The sequence below is a fragment of the Periplaneta americana genome, chromosome 17, assembly GCF_040183065.1.
Source record: "Periplaneta americana isolate PAMFEO1 chromosome 17, P.americana_PAMFEO1_priV1, whole genome shotgun sequence".
NCBI lineage: Eukaryota > Metazoa > Arthropoda > Insecta > Blattodea > Blattidae > Periplaneta > Periplaneta americana.
Genome location: NC_091133.1, coordinates 26869522 through 26888849, shown reverse-complemented (window position 1 = coordinate 26888849; position 19328 = coordinate 26869522). Strand labels below are relative to the sequence as shown.

Here is a 19328-nt window from a genome sequence, read left to right as displayed (position 1 = left end):
CTAGAGAAGAGCATAGTGAGGAATTTGGAAACCGGTCAACTCACATTGCAGGGCTCACTTAAGGGAACCTGAGAATCCAGAGCTCTCTAACAGGGGACTCTAGAGAAGAGCATAGTGAGGAATTTGGAAACAGGTCAACTCACATTGCAGGGCTCACTTAAGGGAACCTGAGAATCCAGAGCTCTCTAACAGGGCACTCTAGAGAAGAGCATAGTGAGGAATCTGGAAACGGGTCAACTCACATTGCAGGGCTCACTTAAGGGAACCTGAGAATCCAGAGCTCTCTAACAGGGGACTCTAGGGAAGAGCATAGTGAGGAATTTGGAAACGGGTCAACTCACATTGCAGGGCTCACTTAAGGGAACCTGAGAATCCAGAGCTCTCTAACAGGGACTCTAGAGAAGAGCATAGTGAGGAATTTGGAAACAGGTCAACTCACACTGCAGGGCTCACTTAAGGGAACCTGAGAATCCAGAGCTCTCTAACAGGGGACTCTAGAGTAGAGCATAGTGAGGAATTTGGAAACAGGTCAACTCACATTGCAGGGCTCACTTAAGGGAACCTGAGAATCCAGAGCTCTCTAACAGGGGACTCTAGAGAAGAGTATAGTGAGGAATCTGGAAACGGGTCAACTCACATTGCAGGGCTCACTTAAGGGAACCTGAGAATCCAGAGCTCTCTAACAGGGGACTCTAGAGAAGAGCACAGTGAGGAATCTGGAAACGGGTCAACTCACATTGCAGGGCTCACTTAAGGGAACCTGAGAATCCAGAGCTCTCTAACAGGGGACTCTAGAGAAGAGCACAGTGAGGAATCTGGAAACGGGTCAACTCACATTGCAGGGCTCACTTAAGGGAACCTGAGAATCCAGAGCTCTCTAACAGGGGACTCTAGAGAAGAGCATAGTGAGGAATTTGGAAACGGGTCAACTCACATTGCAGGGCTCACTTAAGGGAACCTGAGAATCCAGAGCTCTCTAACAGGGGACTCTAGAGAAGAGCATAGTGAGGAATCTGGAAACGGGTCAACTCACATTGCAGGGCTCACTTAAGGGAACCTGAGAATCCAGAGCTCTCTAACAGGGGACTCTAGAGAAGAGCATAGTGAGGAATCTGGAAACGGGTCAACTCACATTGCAGGGCTCACTTAAGGGAACCTGAGAATCCAGAGCTCTCTAACAGGGACTCTAGAGAAGAGCATAGTGAGGAATCTGGAAACCGATCAACTCACATTACAGGGATTTAGTTAAAGGAACCTGAGAATCCAGAGAGTTCTCTAACAGTGGACTCATATAATTCATTTTATAAAGATGTTTAAACCTGAAAGAGAAGAGCATAGTGAGGAATCTGGAAATTGATCAACTCACACTGCAGGAATCTTCTCTCCACATATTATGCGATTGTGAGCCTTTGTCCACAGTCAGATATGTCTTCTTGGGCTCAGATAGGTGGGACCAGAAGATATAAGAAAAGCAGACCCGAGAGCAATCCTGGCCTTCAAGGAGGCTTCGGGACTTGGGTAAACTTTTCATTTACCTCGAGCACAATGGGCCCACTTAAGTGACCTACGTGCACAGGACTGAAAGGACCCAGCCCATTTCAATTCATTAATTGATGTTCATTGCTACGCACATCAGGGAAATCTTATTCTTCAAAGTGCGACATCTTCCTCTATAAAAAGCAGAATTTTTTTCAAGATTTGCAAGGGATAGAGACATTCTTTTCGAGATCACCAAAAAAAAAAAAATGGACTATCTAATTGAGTTTGTACAAAAGAAGTTTGGTTATGTCCCACTGATAAGGTGGCATTTTCAACATCGGACTGTTAATACAATCTTCGAAAACAGAGGAAATTTGATTAAGTGTTTCGAACATAATAGGGACACTGAATAAATGACACAAAGGCCTCAACTGAAGCTATAGAGTTTGTGCAAACACTTAACAGATCCCGAGTTCGTTTATTGGCTTACATTTTTCTATAAGATCATGCCTCATGTTGCCAAACTGTATGGAAATGAAGTCTTTAAGTGAGCCCTTGAAAAAAGCCAATACGTTGAATATGAAAGCAGCAGGAGTAACAGATTGGCAGCTTTGGAAGTTTGTGATACGATTACAAGCCCTTTTAATGACAGATTTAAGTTTTTCGGTCATTTATGCACCTCTAAGCTATTTTTGTGTACAGGTTTCCCCAGTGCTGCAACAAATTCTCCGAGAATGATTTTCAAACAGCTCTGAAGTTGTATCCTAAACTAAATGGTGCAAAATTGCGAACGGAGTTGGAAGTGTTGTACAGTCGTGAATATCTGCAAAATGCCTCCAGTGCATCATCCCTTCTTCAGTTTTTCTATGAAAATAACATGTCGGAGTGTGTGTTGATGTTGAAGACTATTCCAATGACAACTGTGGGGAACGAAAGATCCTTCTCTACATTGAATAGGATAAAAGCATTTATCAGAAGTTCCATAGGGAATGATAGCCTGAATGCACTAGCAGTGTTACCCATTGACATAAAAATGGTGCACTCCATTCCAGACTCAAATAAGTGAGTATTAGAAAAATTCTCTTCAGCCAGGATATAATTTATCTGTACAAGAAATTAAATGACAAAGTAAGCTTTGTTTTTAAGTTATATTTCAGGCGTGCACCACCTCTTTTTAATCCCACGAGTCACCACTGGGTCCAGCCACTTCTTACTCCCAAGAAGGACTTGGTACTTACGTAATTTTATATGAGGCTGATTGATCTATAGACTTGTTTTGGACGCATTAGAGATGAAAATTGCTGCTTTCACCTGAACTTGAACCTGGATTCTTCCAGTCTGTAGTCAATCGCTCTATTTACAGAACTGCATCAGTTCTCAGATATTACTGAGTTCAGTGAAATATAAAATGAGTATATTATGATTGAATAAATACTCAATAGTTATATTTTTTTAATACTAATGTAATCCTATTATATATGATCAGGAAGGTGGTGGTGGTGGTGGTGGTGGTGGTGCAGCGATGTTTATAGTTACAGTATATTAGGGAAATTTATCTTTTCTCTAACACAGTTTAAAAATGTTCTGACTCTTTCTCCTTCAAATGAGAAGCCCCAGCCCTGTTTAGGCAGTGAAAGTTCTGTGTTTTATATGACGTCACTCAGAGGTAACTATTTTTTTCCTTGATATATTTCTGTTTTATTCTGTTCACGAATAGTATTTTACTTCTACAATATATGCAATAAATTGGTTCTGGTAGTAGAGAAAAGGTCATGTACTAAAAGATTTCAGGTGAAGGGTAAGCATTTCATCTTGTCAGAACTTTCAGTATGATCTTGGGATCTACTTAGTCTCCTATAAAATTTCAGGCCTCTTCAAAGGCCACAAAAAATGCTAATTCTCCCACCCCTAAAAATGGTCTTTACTTAAATTAATAATAAGACATTCATTACTGTCTCTTAGCTGAATGTCAATAGATTAGCCAGATAATCTGAGGAGAATTTTGAATCAAGTAGGCTACTAAGTTTTTTCTAGCGTTAATTGTTAGCCAGAATGTAGTACTGATCACATCATCTCCTAGTGCTGAGGTTAAGTCGTGGGAGCTCCATCTCCACGCATCCCTTGCTCGTCGTGTGTACGCAGACACCTTTACCTTAAAATATGATCATAAAACATTTTTATACAGAAATCTGTGCAAGTTTTGGATTAGTAGGCTACATACCGAGATAATTGGAAATGAAGTGCATTTCAAATCCATCTTCAGTCTTCTCAAAAGGATGGAATGCGAGCCCAGCATTATTAATTAGTATGTCAATAGTTTCTGTATCTGCAATTAAATTAATGTCATGTTTATTCAACCATTAACTTATAGTTAGTTGGTCCTCACATTCAGTGGAATCCTCTCACAAAGCTGTAACTCCTACCATATTCAGTGTGAAAAATTCCATTTTTGAGTTGAATAAAATTATAATATAAAATTCATCACCACTATTAACAGAATGACATGTAGTATAGTAGCTAACTGTGAAATTTAGCACGACCAAAAAATGTCAGATAAATTTTGTATATTGACTTCTCATTCAAAGACAACGTTCTTTCACTTGTCATATTCTTTGTAGTGGTGGAGTGTGGTTTGAAGACCTGTGATTCTGTTGCTATGAAGATTTGTCATGGTTTTGACTGTGAATACAGTTCCAAAATCACAGCTCTGAGAAATTGTCACTCTGCCTGATATGTGATTCACAGTGATGGCGACTGATGTTACGTATATGTAACAGCTCCAGAATCCAAATAACTGCAAGTCAGAAGAGTAACTTCAAGGACAACATAACTGGGATCTAAATAATTTTCGTCCCACTCAAAAAGTTAACATTGGCAATCCTTTCATACTGAAACTATGCACTCGCTATATTCTTCAACGAATGATTCAGTTAATCAGCTCAGAGCGTGTTTTGTTTTAGTATACTTGCCATGCTAATCACTATATAAGACGTGGCATCAGTACATCAATTCACTTTGCAGAAGAGCAATAAACATAAATATCTGTCAGCTCGTAATGAGAAACATGGGTATTCCTCGTGATATTGAGTTCCAGACGACTTGGAAATCTACAGACAGGAAATGTAACCCCACAATTGCCAAGGATCATCTGAATACAAACGTCACACTGTGACAAAATTGCTATTATCTGTCACAGCGATTTTTACAGAGCTATCATAGTTCAGACCTGTGATGGCAAAATGCTGTCACGCCCCACCTCTAATTCTTTGTTAAAGAACTACATTAACTTTCCTTTCAAAGGCTGCAAAACGGTATTTGTCGAATACAGGGGAGAGAGCCATTAATCCTTCCCTTTGAAGGCTTTATGGAACCAATCTGGACAAATACCCAATGTCCCATCCCTACCTTCCCGTGATGCAGCTGTTAGTAAGCATAATTTTACAAACTGAACTAAAGGGAGGGGCTACTCATCAATTAGCACTGGTCAGCTTGATGAGTTAATGACCGAATTTGGTATAATTTTCCTCTATTCAATACCTAATTCCCTCTTTATCCTTTCCTATCCAGTCCTCTGACTGAACTCTTACTTTCTTCGACCCCGATGGTATTAGAGTATTCGAGGCCTAAGGGTTCATTTTACTTTCCTTCCTATCCTTTCTGCTTTTCTGTTCCTAGGGCTAACCTGCTATGGCACTAAAATCGTCCTCCAGTGGCTTAAGGAGGGAAAGCTGGTGATCAACAAGATCTCCCAACTAGGTCCAGTAGACCTGTCGACCAACAACAGGTGTGGTCCTCCAGACATTCTGGAGGCTGTGTGTGAATAAAGTAGCCACCAAAACGTTAAAATATGGTGTTCACTTAAATCGGCTACAACTTGCCATTTAACTACTCCAATATGAAATGAATACCATTAAGGTAAAATTATCCAGAGGTAAAATAGTCTCCGGGCGGGGACTACTTTAATGGTACAGAATCAACTGAACATCGTACAATGGAATGCTGGTAGTATAACATCAGCTAAAAAATGGATTTGGAATGCCTCAAAATCTGTGCTTCAGTGGCTGACCATGACAATATCTTTGAAAAAATTGGAGTGCAAGAGGTCAAATGACTTTATTGTCAAACGCCTGGCATTAGAAAACAACAACAACAACTTTCCCTCCAAAGCAGACTATTCAAAGGATTATTATTCCCCGCTAGTTATGTTTGTTATGGTCACCTGACAAGTCGCACTTTCTCTTTGTTTTGATTGAATGTTGTACTTCAGTATACTGGTTCGAAAACCATTAACAATTTCAGTATGCCATGTTTAAGTAAGAATTCTTATTTTTCTTGTTGCACTTCTTATGTAATATTTTGGAAACTAGTGCCCACTTCGAATTCAGAACTGAATCTTTTATCTGCTTCTGGGCCTTTCGAGATCTCTTTTACCATGGGACCTATAATTCTGGTAGATTATTTGGAATCGTCATGTTTACATGCTGATTCTATTTGAGATGATAGTCACTTGTTTCTGTAACAACTTTCTCCATATTATGTAGCTTATCTCTAATTGAGTCACTTCTATATCTATCTCTTAGTATTACTGTGGTGTTACTCCGAATAAATGTCGAGAAAATCGCATTTATGATGTTTCCAATCTGTGTTCATCAGTTTTTCTCAAGGCTCATGTTTGACTACATGAGGCCAATACTACTTTAGGACTAGTTCTGTTGTAATATTATGAATCTTTTTCATTTTCACTGTTCATTTTATTCAAATGTTTCATAATAATGAAGACTTCAGATGTTGTTGTTGTTGTTTTCTAATGCCAGGCGTTTGACAATAAAGTCATTTGACCTCTTCCACTCCAATATTTTTCAAAGATATTATCATGGTCAGCCACTGAAGCACAGATTTTGAGGTGTTCCGAATCCATTTCTTGGTTTGAGTTGCACAATGGGCAGTTAGGGGACTGATATATTCCAATTCTATGCAGAGACTTCAGATGTAAGTAGTGATAACCTACATATATATATATATATATATATAATAGAATCGCATACTTTTTATCTTTTATTGCAAAAACAAGAGAATTGTTATGGTGGGAGAGATCGAGAGAAGCATCATACTATGTGCCTCACTTAAATACAAAAACAACCGCATTATGTCATATGCTAGTAAACAGTAAAGTAGCTATTAGGAAAAAATGTTTTAGTCAGAAATGCCTAATATGCATATATTCCTTAAAGAGGAAACTGCTGTTGGAAATGTGTCCAATCAATTAGATAGAAGCTATAATTGTGTCACAGCATAGGCCACTATCAAGACAATAATTATTAAAGAAATGAAAAGACTGGATAGGAAATCATCTTGTATAACACTCCGCAAGAACATTGCGTAATTCTTTTAATAATAATAGACCGTTGCTCATTTCAATGATGTCATTCACCATAGGATTAAAGTATTTTATATTTCAGAACCATGGAATTGTTTATTTTAGATGCTTAGTAATCCCTTTGCTGAATCTGTTGTGCAACTGATTGTAGTATATGTAAGTAATATTTATGGTTCTGTATCAGTTCAGGTTTCTTAAATGTAAGATATTTTTAAGTGATGTGATTAATTTTCGGAACACCTGTGCATATTGAATTGTGTATATAGGCCTATGAACATTAATCGCAAATTTTTCTATATATAGTACCGTATTTAGGAAAACACAACTGTAATTACTTATACTTAAGCCCCATATACAAAAGTGTTTCAGAGTACATACGGTTCAGTGGATCTGTGCTCTAGGTTGCAATTTTCTCTTTACTCCTGCTTCTATTTTTTTTTCCTTCCCTAACACACAGCTGAAGGTCCACCAATTTAAAACATCGGAACAAGACTTACCAAGATTTTCAACAAACTGATGAATTGATTTCAGTGATGATAAATCCAAAAATTTTACTTGCACTTCAGCATCTTTTACTTCTTGTTTAATTTGTGCTACAGCCTTGTCTCCAGCCTCAAGATCTCTGCATGCTAGAATAATTGCTCCTCCTAAAGGAAAGTCACATCCAAATGAAAACTGTTTTTTTTAACATGAGGCATATGTTTGACTTACAAATCATAAATCATAATAGAGGCTTATAATGAATAATTATATATCGTGGGCTTACAAGGAAAAGGTATTAAGTCCAAAAATGCGAAAAAAGAGTTATTAATGGTAATAAGCAGGGAAAGGATTTATATGTAAATACATATTTACTTATAAAGCTAATATAATTTATATTTTGCATTATCTTTATGTTTCACAATGTGTAGGGTTGAAAAATCCTACTTTTATTTTCCATATTTTTCCATATTTTAGAGTTTAGTACATATTTTCGTTAATTTCCATATATTTTCCATATTTCATATAAAACAGTCCATATTATATTAGGTTTAACAATAAAACAAAACAAAATTCCATTAACTTTTAAAAATACATTTCAACAATAGAGATTTAAACACATGTTCAGTAATCCCTTTAACATCAGAGTTATTTGAAAATTAGCAGTCCTATCAACAATGGGAAAGTAAGTTACAAAACTGTATTAATTTAATTTAAAATTTTTAACAGACTTCAGTTGTGCAGCTCAACAGTTAAATGCCAGTCAGAGTACACATAGGTTCAGTTTTGTAAATCATACTATAAAGACGGTAAATATGCCAAAAGTACGTCATTCAGTCAATTTAAAATCAAAACTAACAAGTTACATTTCAGAATTTAAAGAAGATGGTTTATCAACTGACAATAAAATATTATTTTGTAATTTGTGTCAGTGTGCAGTATCATCTACACAAAAGTTCCTGGTGCAACAACACATTACAACTAGTAAACATCAGGCCAACAAACAACTAAATTCCAAGCAGAGACAATTGTTTTTAACACAACCAACAACATCGAATGTAAGATCTGAGTTTAACATCGACCTGTGCCGTTCTCTCATCTCTGCTGATATTCCTCTCTACAAACTAAAGAATAAGGTCTTCAGGGAATTCCTTGAAAAATATACTCAACATACAATCCCGGATGAGTCAACACTTAGGAAGACGTATGCTCCATCCATCTACGATGAGACAATACAGAAGATAAGAGATGAAATTAAAGATAGTTCAATTTGGGTTTCCATTGATGAGACTCCCGACAAAGAAGGTAGACTTGTTGGTAATGTAGTTATCGGTTTGTTAAGTGAACAATATTCTGAACGAATTCTTTTACATTGTGATGTTCTAGAAAAGTGCAATAACAAAACTATAGTTAAACTGTTCAACGAAGCTATGGGTATCCTGTGGCCAAAGGGTATTATGTACGATAATGTGTTATTCTTTATTAGCGATGCTGCCCCTTATATGGTCAAAGCTGGACAAGCATTATCTGTTGTATATCCTAAATTGACTCATTTTACTTGTGTGGTGCATGCATTTCATCGTGTGGCAGAAGTGGTCAGAGACAATTTCCCTAAAGTAGATTTGTTGATTTCATCAGTGAAAAAAGTATTTCTCAAAGCTCCCAGTAGAGTTAACGTGTTGAAAGAAATGTACCCTGAAATTCCATTGCCACCAAAGCCAATTTTAACTAGATGGGGTACATGGCTAGAAGCAGTTGAATATTATGCCGAACATATAGACTCTATTAACAATGTTCTCCTTGCATTGGACTCTGAAGATGCAGTCTCAATTGATACTGCGAAAACAGTTACCTGTGACATAAGTGTGAAGAATGACTTAGCTCACATTCAGCATACATTTTCATGCATCATAAAAACGCTCAAAAGTCTCCAAAATAGGCACCTTTCACTATCTGAAAGTTTTGAAATTATAAATAGTACTGTGGAACAACTGAATCGTGGTAGAGGTAAAGTTGCAGATGCAGTAAGAGCTAAGGTGGACACTGTACTTTCAAAAAACCCTGGATATGAAGAACTACAAAAGGTTGTTGCTGTGATGAGTGGTGAATCAACAGTGAAGATTAACTTGGACTTATCCCCAGCAGACATTGTGAAATTGAATTATGTACCAGTTACTTCTTGTGACGTCGAACGCTCTTTTAGTCAGTATAAATCTATCCTCAGAGACAATAGAAGAAGATTCACTTTTCAGCACTTGAAAGAAATGTTTGTAACCTATTGTTATGGTAACAGACAATAAAAATTGTGTTTTGTTGAAACTACATTGGAAGATAAGGTACGTCCATTATATTTTTTGTTTAGTTTGATTAAAATGTACCAATATTTAACGTACATAGTCATTTTTTTATAATTTTAAGTCCATATTTAATTCCATATTTTGGTAAAAATCCATATTTAATTCCATATTTTGGTAAAAATAACTACATATATATTTACATATTTCATATATTTTTAGTCCATATAAATCCGTTCCCTGGTAATAAGTAAAGCAAATTGTGCTTTGTGTACTAGGAAAACGAATTAAGTCTTTGGGAAAACGAATTAAGTCTTAACTCTTATAGTTCCTTAGTAATGAAATCTTCACAAATTATTAAGTCCATTACGAACAAAATGTTGACAGGAAGAGAGTATTAAGTGCACTTTATACCTTTTGCCTGTACACATCAATATCATTTTCAGAATATCTGTACAGGCAGAATGATTTTAGCTCATAACCTGATCAGGTACACAGTGATCTATGCTAGTGATTAACATTGATTGTATATGTTTCTCTCATAAACATGAACAATTATATGACAAGAGAAGGGAAATTATTGCAGCTAGCTTTGCAGAAAAATACTGAAGTGATTGCTAGTAGGTGACTTTTCTTAAAATATACATGATAGCCAAACAAATAAATACTGTAATTACTTTAACATTTTGAGGTGAAGTTGCTGTTTTTATGCTGTACCTAATGATATTTTTTAATCTTGTTTTGAGATCCAGTAGGTTCATTATTAAAACTATTTAAATAACATATTGTGAATTTTATTTCAACTCAACAATAGGATTTTATTCTACCAACAATAATTCCTTTTTACAATTCGCCTTAAACGCTCTCGTCAACAATTGGATTTGCACTCAACACAGTATTCGTTATAGACTCCACCGACGACAATGACAATTTACTTGGACTATTACGAACAACAATGAACTATTAATCTTAACTAATATTTACAAAGCACTATTTACAAATCAGAACTGTTAGTTCTCAGTTCACAGTTCTTCTAGCTCAGTCACTCGAGTTCACAGTATCTCGAACCACAGACCTTCAGAGACAGTTCACTGTACTCGAACTCAGGTCCCTCCGACTGCGGTCCACTGCACTCGAACTCAGGTCCCTCCAACTGCGGTCCACTGCACTCGAACTCAGGCCTTCGGATGCTGATACAGTTGCGGACGCACACTCGAGTCGAACTCCGGTACACAAGACTGGCTTGCTTGCTCTGGCTTACTCACCGACTGAATAACTGAAAAACACTGCTGTCGTTCCTTCGCGTCCGTAATTTATAACCACAGCGACGTAGCCTCGAAAGTTCGAATTCGCGATTCTTCCACTTCGACGGATTTCTCGGCCTCTCTAGGCAAGCAGAAGATGCACGCTCAAACTCCCTCGCTGTGTAGGCCCTTTCCCCTCTCCGCCGCGCGCCGTCCCATAGTGCTCCGTGGAGCCGTGTCGGCTCACGCGCATTCTGCTCTCTTGCGGGACGCTGGTCGTGAGTTCGAATTTCACGTCGCTGTCACAATATTATAACATTAAAAACAATACCAAAACAATAAATTATAAATGTAAACCACCTAATGACAACAAAGTAGTAAATATTTAAAATTGTACTGTGGATATTCCATTTCTTATTAAAAATGTTTGCTTAATAAATTAAATTTGATATATCTGACAATAGAACTGTGAGAAGAGTGTAACCAAAAGTCTGTGCAAGAATATTTTGAGTTTGAAAATCAAGCTGTAGATATTTTTTAGGTTTCTTTCTCTGAATGTTATTGTTATTTTGTAATATATTAGGAAATTCTCATAAATTATTAAGTTAATTCGTGTCTTATTGTATATAAACGGAGCATATCAAATAATATTTGTGATCAGTGTGTTATAATTTTCATCTAGATATTAGCCTATTTTTGATAATATTGACTCTCAATTGTAAACTCTAAGGAGTATTTGTGATCATTTTGTTTTATCTTTAGTGTTGTAATAGAATAATTTTCATTTTTGCACGATAATTTCAAACGTGTAATTTGACAATGTCATTAGCTTTTGCTATAACGACAGCTAATAAATACTATACTACTATACTATACTATAGAATTACTCGTCTTGAATGAGTGGAACTGCAGATAGGTGAAATAAATAAAATAAAATATAACGTCTAGAATAAACATGATGATGTAATTTATTATAACAATTATTATTCAGAGTGCAATAAATAAAATGATCACTTACCAGCAGGAACCTCATCAGTCATAAGTGAACAAGATGTGTTGGAGAAAACTGATAATGCTTTCGGAAGTGATTTTGCAGATTTATATTCTCATTATCTTCGGAATATGTATGATAAGACTTTCTTGTGTTAAATTTTAACATACCTTGTTAACATGTTGCGACCTATTTTGGGTCATCTTCAGAACTGGCCGTTGTTGGTCTTGGCGCCTCTTGTTTCCTGTGAGGGTGCGTTCGTAGTGTAGAGTCAAAGAGTGTATGTGTTTCGAAATTGAGTTGTGTGTTGAGAATATCGTTGGGGTGTGTTTTCGTGTATCTGTATATTTCATATTGTTCTAGTGTGTTGAGTTTCTGGCTTTTTGGTTGGATGTGCAGTATTTCCATGTCTGTGTTGATGTCTGTGTAAGTGTGGTTGGAATTTGTGATGTGTTCTGCATATGTGGAGGTGTTTTGTAATTTTGTTATGGCTGTGATGTGTTCTTTGTAACGTGTTTGAAATGATCTGCCTGTCTGTCCTATATAGAAGTTGTTGCAGGTGTTACATTTGAGTTTGTATACGCCTGTGTGGTTGTATTTGTTTGTTTATGTTGTTTTTGTGTTACGACCAGTTCTGAAGATGACCCAAAATAGGTCGAAACATGTTAACAAGGTACGTTAAAATTTAACACAAGACAGTCTTATCATACATATTCCGAAGTGATACAGTGTTAAAAGTTGTGTAATCAAGATGTATTCTCATTATCATCCTAACTCTCAATATTCAGAACACAATGAAAAATGTGCGGCACCTGGGGAACCAACTCAAGAAAGTGGAAGTAGATGGAGAAAAAGGAATCCAAGCAAATGGAAACGCAATGTGAAAAAAATTAACGTAGGGATGGCTTGACATATAAAATAGAAACATCACAAGATGCTGAAATTCCTAAAACCTCTAAATTGTAATGTGTGGATTTAAGTGCACTGAAAACATTTCTGAGGAGCGGCGAAAGGGGGTTTGTTCAACCTATTGGAAGGCAGAAAGACTTCATTCTCCATTGAATCATCAGCAGCACTCCAGGAAGGAGGAGGAATCGTAATAATCTTGACGATGGCCACTGTTTTTACGATTCCTCCTCCTTTGTGTTTGGAAGCAGTCAGAATTGCCTTGCTTCTGGTACACAGTATTTTCAGAAAAAAATTATTCGTAAACTCTGAACCTTCTCTCTGAATGAAATACTTCAATCTACAGCAAGTGGCAAAAATGTTGGTGAAAAAGAAATCCAAAGATGAGAATGGTGATGTTGTTAATTGACTCAAAGTAAAGTCTTTCAATTACACGAGAGAAACATTTTGGGTTCTGCAAATAAGTGTGAGTATTCTGATGAATATAGAGCAATCTAAATTCGTGGAGAGGGACGACCATTTATTTGCCTAAAACAACTGCTAGCAGAATACTCAAATCCATTGCCCATAAGCTCAGCAAAGAAGAATAATCTTCTAAAAGTCTGTCGAGCAAGTATCATTTCTGAAGAGTTGCATGGCTGGTACAACACTCTGCCAACATGTGACACTGCAGTTGACAAGGTTACAGTACCTGCTTGGATAACAGTGGAAATGATAATCCATGTTGAAACTTTCGTACACTACTTTTAACACTTGAATATAAATAATTGATTAAATGGCGATCTTACTCGTGTTAATTATGTCAGTTATTTATATTCAAGTGTTAAAAGTAGTGTACGAAAGATTCAAATGCTTATTTTGTCTAGACTAGATAAAGTGACTGTTTGTTCTGAATTAGATAAAATGATTATTTGTTCTGTGCTCTAAAGTGAAGCATATTCTTTCCTGTGAATTAGTGTTTATAGTTTCTTAGTTTTTACGTAAGTATTTTCCCTTCTTTCTTAATTCTTTTCTCTTATAGAACTTGTGTTTGTGCGATAGCTATGCAAGATCCTAGATCTACTAGCTTGGACACTTGTGAAATAAGTGATAATCTCAACACATTATGTGACATAACATTAATTAATTGTGATTCAGAAAATATGGAGATTAGTAATCTGCCTAATACTGATAATGTTAATTTTGTTCTGAACCCATCTATTCTTTCCAATGACTCAACAATCAAACAAATGAAAATCAGAAAATTAACAAATAAATACACACCAGCTAAGAAAACATTAGAAACAAATGTTGCTAAACAAATAGCAACATCAATGAAGAATCCTAAACCTATCCGAACTCATAACAAATTTCAAATACCTACTGCCATGCCCACCGACTGTTATAATACCATCAGTAACACTACACCCTGCGTATACAACTCCATCAAATATTAATCCCACAACATATGTAGTTTCAAAAAACACAATTCTCAACCCAAACCTAAGAAACCACCACCAATCATCTTATTGACCAAAGTGAATTATTTTAATTTTGCAAAACAACTAAAACAATTTCTACGAGAAGAAATCAATGCACAATACTGCCCACAGAGCTTAAAAATCTTTGCTGCTAATAATGACGATTATAATGACATAATTACTTGAAAGCTAGAAGTTATGAATTCTACACCTTCCCTAATGGACAAGTTAAAGTTCAGAAAGTAGTTATGAAAGGTCTACCTGTAGAAACGTCAAGTGATACAATTCTAAATGAACTTGTTTTGAAAAAACTTTCGGTCTAAAGTGTCAAACAAATGAAGAAAAATATAATAGATGACATTTCTGGAGAATTAGTGTCCCTGCCTATACCAGTATGGATTGTTACAACATTTCAAACTCCAGGAACCCCTGACATCCATACTCTAACAGGGCTTTTTAATCTGAAACTAAACATTGAAGATTATAAAAGTTTACAAGGCCTAATCCAATGTTTCAGGTGCCAAGGTTTTGGACACAAAGTTGTCACTTGTTTCGTCCAACCAAAATGTGTGAAATGTGGTAATGCACATTTTACATATAACTGTGATGCAGTCTCTGAAGAATACCCAAATACGCAAATTGCAATGCTCAACATACAGCTCATTTCAAGAACTATCCAAAATTCATCAAATATACTCAGGGAATACAAAACAAAAGAGAACAGAGCATTAATAATTTTACTCTTAGAAACCAAGATTTCCCGCGTCTTCCAAATAGGAATCCAACTCCCTACAGTAATCACAATCAGGATACGCTTAACAAACAGAGGGACAATTCATCAACAATGGAAGACTTGTAAGACATTTGGAACTTTACAAAAAATATTAGGAATTATATCCAGAAGTTTAAAAGTATAATGTCAAAAATCAAATCAGAAAATAATACTTTGAAAAAAATCGGAATACTAATTGAAGGTCTTATACATATCCTTGATCTTAGAAATGGCAGTAAATAAACCTCTGAAACTAGCCTATTGGAATGCAGATAGTGTAAGAAGAGATTATGATATTCTAACTGATTTCCTTGAAGAGTTTGACATAGATATATTTTTAATTAATGAGACACATCTAACAGCCAACCAAAGTTTCACAATCCGAAATTATACAATATATCGCACAGATGGACCTCGAGAACGTTATGGTGGAACTGCTATAGCTGTTAAAGTGTTAAATCAACTTTATATCACCGAAATATAGGCCTACCTACACCTAACTTTACAAATCTTGAAGTTACATTCATAGAAATTCCAATAAACATCTAAAACTTGCAATTAGGTACTATCTATTACTGTCCAAATTTGAAACTTCTAGACAATGATCTAGATTTGCTTCATGAAATGTCAAAAAACTACATGCATGCTGGTGACTTTAATTGTAAAAACCCAAAATGTAACTCAAGAATTACTCTGAGAAAAAAGAACTTGAAGCACACGCTTCCCTACATAAATATAATATAATAGCTCCTTCATATGACATTAGACATTGCCCTTGTCAATACTACTATCACACCTCTATATATTGAAACAGTTCCTGCTCTGTCTTCAAATCATGATCCAGTCATTCTAGTTCTAGATCACATTCCAGCTTCTTCTATGTATATTAAAAAATGACACAAGAGAAATAGTCGATTTGAAATTCTTCAGGGAACTCGTAAACTCTTCCGTGCCAGGCAATGTTATCATTAAATCAAGAGAGGACTTAGATAAAGCTATACAAATCTACACCTCTACAATTAGCAGTGCTATCAAAATCGCAAAAACTGCATACAATAAGAACCCAGACACAACAAAGAACCAAGAAATTCAAACTCTTTGCAAACAGAAATGCTTAGCTAAGAAAAAGTGGCAAAAAACTAGAAATGAAATTGACAAAAATATCTATAAAAATTTAAAAAACAAATTGCACAGAAGAGCTTTTGAACTGAAAATAGATCAATTTGAAGCCGATGTCAAGGATGCTGCATCTTTAAATACTATCTGGAAAATAACAAAAAGACTCACTTCATCTACCAACATCAATAAACAGCAACCCATACATACTACAAATGGCATCAAATACAATCCACGAGATAAAGCTGAAGCAATTGCTGAATATCTTAAGGATCATTTTAGCGAACCAATTGCTGACCCAAACTACATGATCTCAAATCAAGATATGATTGAAAATATTAATAGAGATTTAAAAGTTCATGATGCAAGTACTATTCCTCATACAACCCCTTCAGAAGTTAAAAAAATTATTAAGACTTTAAAATCTTCAAAATCTCCAGGACCAGACAAAATTAGTAACTTAGCTCTAAAAAATCTACAAAAGAAAGCTATATGCCATATTAATAAGTTGTTCAACTCGGCATTGAAAACTCAATATTTTCCCTCATCTTGGAAACATTCACAAATCATTACAATTCCTAAACAGAACAAGAACTCTATGCATTGTCAAAATAGAAGACCAGTATGTCTTTTGAATACACATGGAAAATTATTAGAACGGATCATTCTCAAACGAACGTTGCCTTATACAGATACCATTATTCCTTCTTGGCAAACAGCTTTTCAAAAAGGAAGATCAGTAACTCATAATGTAGTCTCTCTTGTAGAAGATATAACCAAAGGCTTCAACAACAAATTCTACACGGCAGTCATCTTTTTGGATGTTTCAAAAGCATTTGATAAAGTTTGGCATTTAAGACTGCTGTATAAACTTAATAAATTTCGCCTTGCTCATTAACTTACCTTCTAGCTAGCTACTTAGAAAAGAGATCTTTTCAAGTCCTCATAGATGGTTAACTATCTTCCACTTATATAGCAGAAGCTGGAGTTCCACAAGGCTCTATACTTGTTCCTGTATTGTACTGTCTCTACACTTCAGACATTCCGACTACTTTCAAAACTAAAACACTTTTGTATGCTGATGACACAGTTATATATAGTGTTGAATTCAGTCCTCAATAAGCTGTCTCTGCGGTTCAAAACCACCTACTTCTATTAGAGGAATGGTTTAAAGAATAGCGTATTTATTTAAATTCAGAAAAATGTCAGTCAGTAATTTTCTTCAGGCGTTTAAAAAGACCTCGTGATAAAATAAAAATATGTAATCAAGAAATTCAATATAGTGACCATGTAAAATATCTTGGTATTACTCTTGATAACAAATAGTTATGGCACAAGCACATAAATCTGTAACAACTAAGAGCAATTTAAGTCACACAGTATTTGTGTGCATTCATAGTTGAGTTCTGGCGACTTGTCAGCTCATTTGAGTTGTGTGAATACAAAGGAAAAATTGTGACGGTGTCGTGTATAGTTCCTGGGGTAGCTCAGTCGGTAGAGCGTTCGCGCGCTAAGCGAAGGGTCTCGAGATCGATAACCGGCCCCGGAACAATTTTTCCTTGAAATTATTCAAACTAAGAGAGTCTTAGAATATCTCATCTTTACCCTCTGTTCAAATCTCCTGTTCTCAGTCTAACAAGGGAAGTACCCCAGCTCGAACGGCTAAAACCGAATGGAAACGCGTTTAAAATATAATGTTGTACCTGTTCGAATAGCTATCAATGCCATTCGTCTGTAAAACTACGTGTGCTGCCGCTATCGCCATCTGAAGGATAGCGTACTAGCCTCACTAAGTCGTAGCTGTGCAGAGAGTACGAGCGAGACCATTGCGGTGTTCAATAGTTTAGTGCACATACTAACGGCAGACATGAGTAGGCTGAAGTCAATTAATCCTGTGAACATTGTTTACCTGCTGCGCGAAAAGGTACGTCGAACTTACATACCGGGTAATGAGGATGTAATTGGAGTGAGGATGAGCCGTTTCCATGCATGTTAAATGATATTATAATGCAAACATACTATCGGGAATTATCAGAAGTAGATACCGACATATTGGATAGGAATAGTGATTGTGAGTCTAATGGCGGAGAAGAAACAGCACATGGGTATGAGAGTTCCAACAGTTCTGGAACGTCCTCTCCAGCAAATAAAGGAACTGCAACTCAAAGTGAATACTTACTTTCACTCTAAAAAATACCACGACCTAGTGTGCTACAGTGTTTTGATGATCTAACATTGGATAATATTTATGATTATTTTAATCGCGGTTACAATTCTTACAGGAAACTAATGAACAGTTACAGCTGCATTCATTTCAAATCCAACTGCAAGGTAATTTTAGATTATGTGACGTGCAAAATGCAAGACCGGGGCCACTTCAAGGGAAACAAAACATCAAATCTGAAGGCTGTAAAAGAGACTGTAAGAGCACAGTTTGACAGAGCCAGAGACTATGATCAGTAGTCAACTACTGGCACATTGAAGCGTGGGCTCTGGAAGCTGCTGCAGTAGTTGCTCTGGACAATTTAAAGCTTCTTTGCATTTCGCCAGTGGCTTCAGAGAAGAATATAACATTTCGTCCAGGCATATCACTACATTAGGCACAAAGCAGAAACATTTGTGGTAGATGTGAACATGTTCATTAAAGACAAAAACATAGTTAAGCAACGCGTGTGGAATAATGATCAGAACCAATTTTTTAATGAAATATCGTCTTCTTAAACACTATCGCACAGAGGTGAAAAATCAACAGCTCGTGTGGTACAGTCTTTTTATAGCTCCACACACAGTTACATAATAGATGTGGCAATGTCCATGGATGATAGATTAGCGAGCAAGCTTTACATTTGCAGGAAACAAGGGATGTTTGGTCCACAGTTTGCAAAGAAACTAGCAGCAATTTGTCCACGGAACATCCATGTTGAAGCGAGTAAAAATGAAAATATGATCAAAGAGCACACGATAAGCTTTTTACATTCGGTCCTCGGTGAACATGTTTGTGAAAAAAGGTCTATTACTTTGTGATTTCTGGTCAGGACACAAAGATAGAACTGATAGAAGAATGTTTCCCCAACAAGGATACTACGTTACAGATGCTGCCATCAAAGACAACCAAATACTGCCAACCTCCAGGTGTATATATTTTTTCAGATGGTACAAACTGCAGTGCAGAATTGTTGATTTTGTACGGTTACAAATTGACAAACTGC

General features: G+C 36.2%; 1 protein-coding gene across 1 annotated transcript in view; it reads right to left on the bottom strand.

Annotated features, from left to right (window-relative positions):
• LOC138693148 (retinol dehydrogenase 13-like) overlaps positions 1-19328 on the bottom strand; it is a 40522-nt gene that overhangs the window by 18418 nt on the left and 2776 nt on the right. The window contains exons 3-4 of the mRNA XM_069816826.1: positions 7354-7503; positions 3701-3805 (exon numbers count right to left, since the gene is read on the bottom strand). Of these exons, the coding sequence (XP_069672927.1) occupies positions 3701-3805; positions 7354-7503 (255 nt within the window). The remainder of the gene's footprint in view (positions 1-3700; positions 3806-7353; positions 7504-19328) is intronic.